The 10,087-nt window shown below is 35.6% G+C and overlaps 1 protein-coding gene across 4 annotated transcripts; it reads right to left on the bottom strand.

Moving 5' to 3' along the window:
* Positions 1-284: 284 nt before the first annotated feature.
* On the bottom strand, positions 285-8,303 carry LOC126715267 (VIN3-like protein 1). Of its 4 annotated transcripts, none has more exons than XM_050415796.1 (6): positions 8,065-8,297; positions 6,945-7,014; positions 2,840-3,470; positions 1,991-2,301; positions 716-1,891; positions 285-595 (listed from the first exon to the last, which is right to left on the bottom strand). In XM_050415796.1, the coding sequence occupies exons 2-6, from the start codon at positions 6,979-6,981 to the stop codon at positions 582-584; spliced, it is 2,169 nt and encodes a 722-aa protein (XP_050271753.1). In that variant the 5' UTR covers positions 6,982-7,014; positions 8,065-8,297; the 3' UTR covers positions 285-581. The 4 variants fall into 4 exon arrangements, with proteins under 4 accessions (XP_050271753.1, XP_050271754.1, XP_050271752.1 ...); XM_050415797.1 differs by adding an exon at positions 6,114-6,198 and having other exon boundaries at positions 285-1,891; positions 8,065-8,296; XM_050415795.1 differs by having other exon boundaries at positions 285-1,888; positions 8,065-8,303.
* Between the last annotated feature and the right edge of the window lie 1,784 nt (positions 8,304-10,087).

Genomic DNA, 10,087 nt, shown 5'->3' with positions numbered 1-10,087 from the left:
ATTACCTCAAAATGTTGTCAAATAGACTTATTATTTTCAAATCCCCCAATCCCTTTCCCGAGAGAGAGAGAGAGAGAGATGAAACCAAAATATGCAATGAGTTACACTGTCCCTGAAGAAAAGACTGGAAACTGGATTTTCTTTTCCCCTGATATGTGAAACCGGAGATGCAGTGCTATTTTACTCCAAAAATCAGGAAATTGCTAGAATTTCTTCTATTGTTTCCAAATCCTCAATTCAATGAAAAAATGGAAAGTACAAACTAAGCGATAGAAAACAAAGACTATGACAACGAAGAAGATAACTTAATCATGTAAATTCAGGATCGATTCCATGTACCCTTCTTTAATTTAAAGAGGGAAAATGATGAAGTAATTATACATGTATCCTCCATGATTGAATAATGCAGCTACTTCAATGTAATTAGAATAAAATAGGAAATGGAATATGCCTTCTACAGCACGAAACCTTACGTGCTAGGCCCCCCCCTTCCAAGAATCATCAGGAACTGTCTCCGCAATCAGCAACTCAAATCTTTTAGCCGGACAACCGTGATAAAAATGAATCACTTCTGATGGTGACTAAGAAAAAATGCCTGTATAAAGAACGGCGAAAACAATCAGGGCTAAATTATCGCAGGAAAAAATTAAACATGAAGCAAATTAACAATCCTGTAAATCAGACTGCTGTGCCCTTATTTAATGCCACAGCTTACTACAGAATCCGTTTCGTTGCCTCTTGTTGTATATAACATCTGAAAAGGTGTCAACCAACTGGCCTGCTAAGCTACTCGGATCATCCATCAGTGTTTGAATGAATGTGTTGACCACCCTACGTTCTTGTTCTGTTGATCTCAAGCTAAACCATGTTAACAATTTCAATCTAAATTCCTGTTTAATGTGACCTCTGCATTCCAGCAGTCGGATTATCTTCACACAGTACTCAAAGCTCTCATCTAAGCAACATGAACCATTGGGGTTTCGGAATGGAGACCCATTTATCAAAGTGCTGTCACAATCATGTGTCTCTTCATTAGAGTTTGCAGCCCTATTCCTGCAAAACTCTGCCCGCGAATCAACAGCTGGGACTTCCACAGCTGGCCCATGTGTCCATGTCTGTGAGTCGCCACTTCCATGTGATCTGGCGAAACCATTCTTCTCTAAGTCATGAGAAGCAGCGTCATCATCTGCCTCAACCGCCTGCTGCAAAGTGCATCCATTATCTTCATCCCTGGAGGACTCAAATGGAGGGGTGAGCTCTTCATTCAAATCTGGCACTGAAACAACATTCAAGTCAAGCCCACGCGAAACAAAAGGTGACCTTTCTTCAAGAGATTCAGGCTTGATCACTTTTGTTACTTCACAGCATTTTTCCACCTCTGGACTGCAAAACCCATCAAGGCAGCCTTGCTCTTGAGCCCAAGCAAGACGCAGGATCTTTCCAAGGTCTCGAACCTTAAATCCAGAAGAACCATCTGCTGTTGTATTATTGAGCTCCCTTTTGGGACTAGAAGAACTGCCTCCAATGTGGGGATTCTCTTTCTTACGGTTCATGGCAACTGCTAAATTGGAATTCTTGTTAAGTATCTCAACACTGTTGGTGAAACACTTGGCCTCAGAGTGACCCAAGTCCCCAGCATCTGTATATGAAATTATCCGAAAGGTATATTCCGTGCAGGGCTGCAGATTGGAGATCATAATCCTTCTCTGAGCTTTTGGAAATACAGAAATGGGATCTTTTGTGTGTGTCTCTTCTCTACTTTTGCAATACCAGAGCTTGTAGCCCTTAATATCATCAGATGATGCATTAGACAGTTCAATCAAGATAATCACAACAGACGATGATGTTACATCTTCAAAAAAGAATTTGCAAGCAGCAGGAAGTGAATCTTCTGCAAAGGAAACCAACAAAATCTATTAATAAGTAAATTTTGTATAGGCATTTCAAACAATTAGAAAGACAAAGAAGACCAATTAGTAGGTTTCCCAACCTCTGCAATTTGGATTCGCATTTGAAACAGCGGCCAGCCATTCATCTGCTTTCTCAGTTGCAAGAGAGCAGAGTTTCTGCACGTCACCTGCAATAGAGAGTCTGCTGACAATGCCACGTGCCATCTTGGCAGATATGCCATTCACTAGACCCACTTCAGTTTCTAGTTTAGCCTTTGCATCTTTTACAATCTCGTGCAGTTCTTTAAACCTGGACGTACCTTCCAAGAGCCTGTAACTCAAGTATATCCTATAACAGAGTACATCAACACGGCGAGCATCCTTTGCTATCATTAGCTGCTTCTTCCAACAACTGCCAGATGAAATCATATCATTCCCATCAGCCCAAGGATAAAAATCAGTTACCAGAACAAAAAAGAAAAACTTGTAGCCAATGCTCTATATTTTTTCCATTATACATGGATTCCATCTCAATATGGATCAGAGAGAAGATCTCCTATTCACCAGCCACTTAAGTTCACTAAGGCCCAGTGTATCTCATAGAAATCAATCCAGCAAAGAAATTCACTGGCAGCAATAGCTATTGTGATGGTAAATGATTATCTTAGTGCCAAACAAACAGTTCAAAGATCACTCCATAGAATTCCTACTAAAAATAAAAAAAAAAACCAATTCATCTCAAAAGAAAGAGGGGGGAGGGAGGGGGGGGGGGGGGGGGGGTGAGAGAGAAAGAGCTGTCAACCATATCATGAAGTATGGCAACAATTAACAAGGTGCCTGACCAAAGACTAATTCAGCTCAGTGACAACTTCCAGAGAAAAGGCTAGAAAACAGCCTGTCAAGATCAACAATTTCATACCCAACTCAGGAGATGCAAGAAAATTACATACCCAAGTATCCCTGAAACTTTGCCACAAGCAGCACAGCAATAACTACCATCTAGCTGCATCAATTGCCCAAGATCAACAACCCCCACTTTTTCATGTTGAAGGGCACACTCAATGTGACAAGATAACCCACAGGAGTCTCCCTGACCAGGTTCAGATGTGCATACCAACCAAAGACTAGGATCCTTATTGTCATCAAATAGGTGACAGATACAGCATGAGCACCTCTTGCAAAATGTGTCATCTATGGATAGAACAGCTCTACAAGCAGAATTTTTACAGATCCATGAGTTCAAATTTCCAAAATCTGAAGACTGTTGCGGAGATGATGGGAGTCGCATGGGATTTTCCCCCTTCCGATGTTGCTTTTTAGAAGACTGATTGTTTGAACTAGAAGAAGTTTTTCTTGAGTCCTGTTTCTTGATGGTCTTGTTAGTAGTCTTATGAAGTTCAGTCATTTTGCTTTTCGATGAGTTTTTCCTTTCCTTATCAAAACATGTTCGAAGAAGTTCCTTCTTTGGACCAGATTTCAGAAACTCTTGGAGGAGTTCTGGACTTCTTGAAGCATCATCTGAGTGCCCATTTTTCTCTGGGGTACTTTGCACACTGGAAGAAAGGCTCTGAACACCAGAAACTATACAGAAAAAAGAAACCAACTAAGAATTAGAGTAAGTCTTTGACAGGAACAAATACTACAAACAAATTTGAACCAAAAATACAAACTTTAAATGCATATAACCATTAAGGTAGGTACTCAAATCTGTAAATTTTCAAAAATCTAAATTTCAAGCACAAATTTGCTGCTTACTTATTTCTATTCACATAACCAATCAGATCGTAATCCAAAATTTTTGTTTCCTGATTAATTTTATTTCTAACTTAACCTCCTTAATCTTTCCACTCAAACACCTCAGTATTTTCATCTCAATTACACCAATCTTATGAGAACATCAAATCATGTTTGCCAACATATTGCTCTATCAATGGAAGAATACTAGTCCCATTAAATTTTCCATGTACAGTTTCTTAAGTTGAATACAACATAACATCTTGAAAGATAGAATCCCACACATTTACTTCCCTTACCCAAAACTTGTTCTAGACCTCTATTGGCAATAGAAAAAGAGATACTTAAATAAATACAACACCGAATAATTTAAAAATAAATAAATAAAACTTTCATTGAGGAAAGGAGTTCCCAAATAATCACTCTTTTCGACAAGTAAACAAATTCAGTAAAAAAAGCGCAAGAAGGGGCGCAACCCTAGTACTTGGGAAGTATGCAAGGTTGAAACACCAGGTCCCAAATAATTATATCGTTGTGTAAGCCAAAAATATGAAATATATTTGTCTGTCATTTCACTTTTCTCGTAGACAAGTTAAAACTCTTAAGGAACATGAATGCAAAATATTTTTTCAGCCATGTACGTGACCTATTAAAATTGCCAAAACCATGTGACACCGGGGAAACCAGTCATCCTAACCAGTAATTAACCAGTTGAGAGCTCACTACTGAAATCATAAACAGTTGATAAAAGAACAAACCAACCTGGCTGATCCTAGTAAACAATTATTTCCACAAATCAACGTAGTTTATGTTAACTATGGGTGAGGTTGGCATCAGCTTTAAGCTTTAGCTTTTAGCTTTTATATACAGCTTTTTAAAACCTCACTTTTTTCCGCTTTTTCTCACTTTTTCAATTTTTTTTAAGGTACAATTATACTTTAGCACATTTTCAACAAAAAGTTTTTAGTAAAAAGCTAGATAAGCTGTTTCCAAATGAACACTATACTAGATTGTGGTACATTGATAACCTTTTCATAAGGACACAAATTTCCAAATCCTTTCCACACAACAATAATAGAGATCAAAAAATCCAAACAAGGGGGGAAGTGAAGATTTTACAGAAATTTGGGAACACCTGATCAACAACAGATCCTTCCTTACCATGAGAAGAAAATGGGGAAAAAGATTGAAACTGTGGGGGCATCCCAGAAGTGGGCTGCAGGAGACTCAGATTCTTGAAGGAGCAGCCCAATTCAAGATATTCAAGACCGCCAGGGTTCAAAAAGGACTATATATATATATATACATATATACATAGAGAGAGAGAGAGAGAGAGAGAGAGAGAGAGAGAGAGAAAGAGAGAATTTGTTGACCCAAATTGAAACTCAATTTTCCATTTAATGGATCTAACAAATTATAACCCAGTTACCGAATCCAAAAGCTGCAATGGGTCAGACCAAAGACTGGTCTATCAACACGCCTACATGTCAATGTAACGACCTGAACTCCTTTATCTGTCTATCCCCTTTAATGTTCAAAATCCATATAAACAGAAAGTTTGAGATGTACATAGACATTACTTCAATGGACCGACACTTAAAGAATGAGAGTTCAAATCATTTACAACTTATACGGATGGTGTTTCCCGCACCAACTATCGTTTCCTTTTTCTTTTCTTTTTTGATAAGTGACTATCGTTTCATATTTAGCAGTCACTAAGTTCAATAATCAGTTCCGTTAGGAATTTTAGACAAGACATGAAAATTTTACAAGAGATTTAAAGTTCTAATTTGGCATCTATTTTCTTTGGAAAACTGAAAAAATTTTCCAGATATAAGAATTCAATATGATAGAAAATAAACATAATTAAAATCCCAAATTTCATTTTGTACTTTTTTAAAATAGTAAGAAAATATTGGTATCGCATGTATACTTCCTGTGTACTTGGGTTGTGTACTTCTCCATTAATGAAATTACTTACCAAATAATAAAATCTTGGATGACAAAGGGAGGCGCGAGATGAAAAACAACATCCGAATTTCATACCCTACCTATGAAATTCATTGGACAAATTTGTGACATAATTTCATGGCCTCTATTATGGTCATCAAATTAAAAACTAAAAATGCAATTATGTTCCAAGATGTAAACATTTCCCCATGATAGACAGATAGTCCACCATAATTAAGATGGTTTCCCTTACCAATAAGTAACAAGTGCTTCTCTTCATGAAAAGTTCCTTTGAATGCTGCATGTATTCTTATCAAGAATAGCTTCCTTTGAATCCAACATTTCTCTTAAAAATTTTGATCTAACCAGACACCTCCTCCAAAAGGCTTCCTATCTCACTTTGAAATGCATATCACATTTCCATTAACAAGATTCTTTATTTAAGGCTTCAACTAGATAACTATCATGTATTTTATTTCTTTTTTCTTTAAATGGTACTTTACATGCGCATACAATGGGTCTTGAACTCACAAACCTTACCTTCCACTCCATCCTTATAGGAGAAGATATGTCCATTTGAGCTAGAGCTCAATGCCAATACCCGTCATCTTTTTTGTTTTCATTTCTGTTGAGCCCAACATGTTTAAGCCAATTAAAATTGATACAGTTAATGGATATGTTAATAGCATACAAAAAAAATACTCACAAGTCACAAACATCTTGAGCAACAATCATAAATTAAATTCAATGCAAGCTTTTATTTTCATAAAATTAGTTAATTAATAATGCCACCATGGTCAAGCTACTGCACAAAAGAAGCAAATTTCCAAAAACTGAGCGAACGAAAGCCTTATCCTGACTTTGGAGGACCAATAGACCTCTTTCTTATTTTACCAAAAACACGTGTAGGACAGAATCAGTTATAAGACAATCCTCTAGTAAGGCTTAATATTTTAAGCAATAAGCGTCGCTGCAAATGCTTGATTCCCTAATCCCTACCTCTGAACCTATCAGGAATGCTAAGAGCTTGTTGATTGTGCATCATAACTTTTCAAATAAATGAAATTCTAGATTAAAGTAATATTGCAAGCACAAAATTACATTTGACAGCAAGGCAACATAAATGTAACAATGTTCATAAAGGTACGCCACAACCAAGAGAAACAAAAGAAATTGAATACTAACTAGGAGAAGTAGCTACAATAACTTTATAATTATAACACACCATAAATGATAACCACCCACTTCTATGGTTTTTTTTACTAGTAGCCACCTGTAGTACGAAGCATTAAAATGGCAATATAAACACACAAAAAAAACTTTGTACCCATGAAAGAAAAATAAAACATATAGGATACATCAAAACCATACCTTTAGCTAGAAATTTATCTTCTATGTCCATTTTCATTAGCTAAAGACAACAACTGAAGCAGTGCTCCCTCTGGAAACATAAAAAACACTAAAAGCCTTAGCACATATGTACATTAGGGACAGTGTTTTAAAAAAAAAAAAAAACCATATTAGCAAGAAATTTCCATTAATATAGCTAAATCGACGAGGAAAGGTAATTAAAAAAAGAAAATTTTAAAAATAAATTGTTTATTGCAAGGTTAAATATTTCATCTTTACTATCTAGCTAAATAAATAAACCAAAGATTCCATTCTCACTGAGTTGGTTTAGCTGAGTACAGTTTCTATGAAAAGAAAGAAAAAGCCAGAAGCATAGGAATCAAATATTTATTTCAGGTTCTGTGATCAAATTAAGCTAAAGAAACAAATTTTGGCTTTCCTAGCAACAATGCAGATCCCGAATTCAACGAAATGATACAGAATTACAATGCAATGCTACAAAATTAGTATTTGAAAATTCGCAACAAAAAAAAATAATTGGAATCAAGAATAAGAATTTAGAAAACAGAAATTCATAAAACAAGAAAAGTAAACCAAACAAAAAAAAAAACTACTACTACTACTTTTGCTTTATAAGAAAGTCAAATACTATCATACAAATTGAACGCAGCCAAAAAAATTAACTAACTTTCCATCGTATTGTCAGGCAGAATTCAAATACAAGAGTAAGCTTTACTATTGACTCCTTCAAACACTACTAAAAGAAAACACTTTCGAAAAACAAAAACAAAAAAAAAAATTATTTTTAAAAAAATCAAACAAATTCATCGTAATGTAACTGAAAGCAGTAAAACTAGTATTTAACAGTCTTCCTCATATACATTGTGTGAACTAACGGCAAAATAAATAAATAAAAATTTTCTGTGAGTAAAATAAATAATTTAATTCGCGAATTTAAACATAGAGAATGATTATGATTAAAAAAAATTAAGAAATTTGAAAGTAGATTACAATTTTTGACAGAACGAGAAGAACGGATCTGAGCAGCAAAAAGTGTCCAAAATTCGCGAAAATTTTAAAAAATCGGGTTTCGTAAAACAACGAAAACAAAAACATATCTGTAAAAAACGAAAAAAAATACCTGTGGATTAGAATGGGAGCGAATCTAGGGTTTCGAAACGCCAGAGCCGAAGAATTCGCTCAGAGAAAGAGAGCATGAAAAATCCAAAAGCGTGAGAGAAAGAGAGAAAGAAACTTCTTCGTTTTGGTTAGTTGTTGGCCTAAGAGAGAGAGAGAGAGAGAGAGAGGGGGGTGCTTGTACGAGTTGTTCACGTTTTGTGTGAGAGACTGAGGGGAAGCGGTGAGAAATTCACGCGTGGATGAGGCGCGTTGAGGAGAGGAGGAGTTAGGTTAGTTTGAAAGGAAAGCGAGGGTTGGTTTCTGTTGTGCATAATAAAAAAGTACATAAAGCACGGCCTCGTGTTGTGATTGGTTGGTGTTAAAAAATGTAGCACAGGCGCGTCGAAGTGACATTTGTGCGTATTTATTTATTAAATAATTTGTACACCACTTTTCTGATTTTTTTATATAATTATTTTGTTCATCGAGGTTTTGTTGGAAAATTAATGTGTAATCAGGGCCACGTCATTTTAGCATTTACTGCATGAGATTCTCAAAAATAAAAAGCATTTACTGCATGTGTATTCCCATTTGGATGAATTGATTTAGACCGTTGGATCTAGGAAAAAGTAATATTTAATAAGTAATGGCTAACGCTATTAATAGTTCGTCTGGATTGAAAGGAATAGAAGGAAAATAAAGTAGAATAATGTAAATTTAATTATAATTTAACCTATTTTCAGTCAACTCTATTTTATCTCTTCTTTTTCCCTTCCATCCAAACGGGTCCTTAAAGTAGTAGACTAGTGAAATGATAATATTGTTAATGGATGTCCTACAAGCATTAGTTTAGAAACTATTTTTTAAAATATTTTATGAAAAAATGATTAAATAATTAATTAATTTATTAATAATTATCCTAAAAGCACCCGTTAAATTTTGACATAGTTATGTGATATCATTTAATACCAAATACATCACCCAAATCTAAGCCCTCATGAAAGAACACTCAAGAGATGCACCTAAATTTGCAATATACTTAAATGTCAATCAATGATTAGTAGTTAGTAAAGCGCTAAAGTTCCTAATCCAATCACATTTAAGTTACATCTAAGCAAAATTAAGTGCAGATAGATTAGGGTGTGTTCAAAGCAGGCCGCCTCGTGAAACTTCTTTTTTTTTTTTTTTTTTTTGGGAATGTTGACCAATGATTTTTTTCCCCTTTAATTCCTTAGTTTTGACGAAGGGAATGATTTAATTAGGAATTTTAATTAAAATATGCTCATGTTTTTCATACTAAAAAAATAAAATGAAATAAAAGTTTTAATCAACGTGAGGTGTCACGAAGAATCTTGAGAGTTTCGGAGATCGAGAATCAGTCAGCAAAATGTGCATGTCAAAACACGGGGTTTAGGTAGCTTTATTATTTTTATAATTATGAATGACTGAGTCAGTAACACTTTTGTGTGCTTTTTCTACACCGAATTGCACTTCGGGTAACTTGAGAAACCGTCCTTGTAGCATTATTGGTGGGCGTGAGTGAATTGACAAGTCTGGACTCTGGAGGGTCAGGAATTCATGGGGCTGGCTGCTTCTGGATCTGCCGTGCTGTTGTATGATGTACTACGTGACTTGGAAGGTCGGATCCTAATTCCTCCTACAGGTCCTCGCTTTGTGCCAACGTGCAAATGCATGAATTTTTCAGCACTGCCCGCCAAGCTGCCACTTTCTTTGTTCGTTCATTTTGACGCAAGATAATAGAGCCAAAAATGGTGTCCAGTGTCCACCCACCCAACTTGTGCATTGGGTTGATCAATACGATAAGTTGAAGCTATCTTATTTGATCCTAAGGCTATGTTTGGTTCCACCTAAAGAAAGGGAAAGGAAAGGAAAAAAGAAAATATCTTCCTCTATGTGTATGTACGTAGGTAGGAAAAAGAATGGAAACAAATAAGGAAAATAATTAAATAATTGGTTTTACTTTTATATATATATATATAGTATGTTCGCGAATTTCAAATTTATTGCGGTGACGCAATCACGTA

The sequence above is a fragment of the Quercus robur genome, chromosome 2 (assembly GCF_932294415.1).
Source record: "Quercus robur chromosome 2, dhQueRobu3.1, whole genome shotgun sequence".
NCBI lineage: Eukaryota > Viridiplantae > Streptophyta > Magnoliopsida > Fagales > Fagaceae > Quercus > Quercus robur.
The sequence above is the reverse complement of the archived record's forward strand: the minus strand, read 5'-3'. Positions and strand labels throughout refer to the sequence as shown.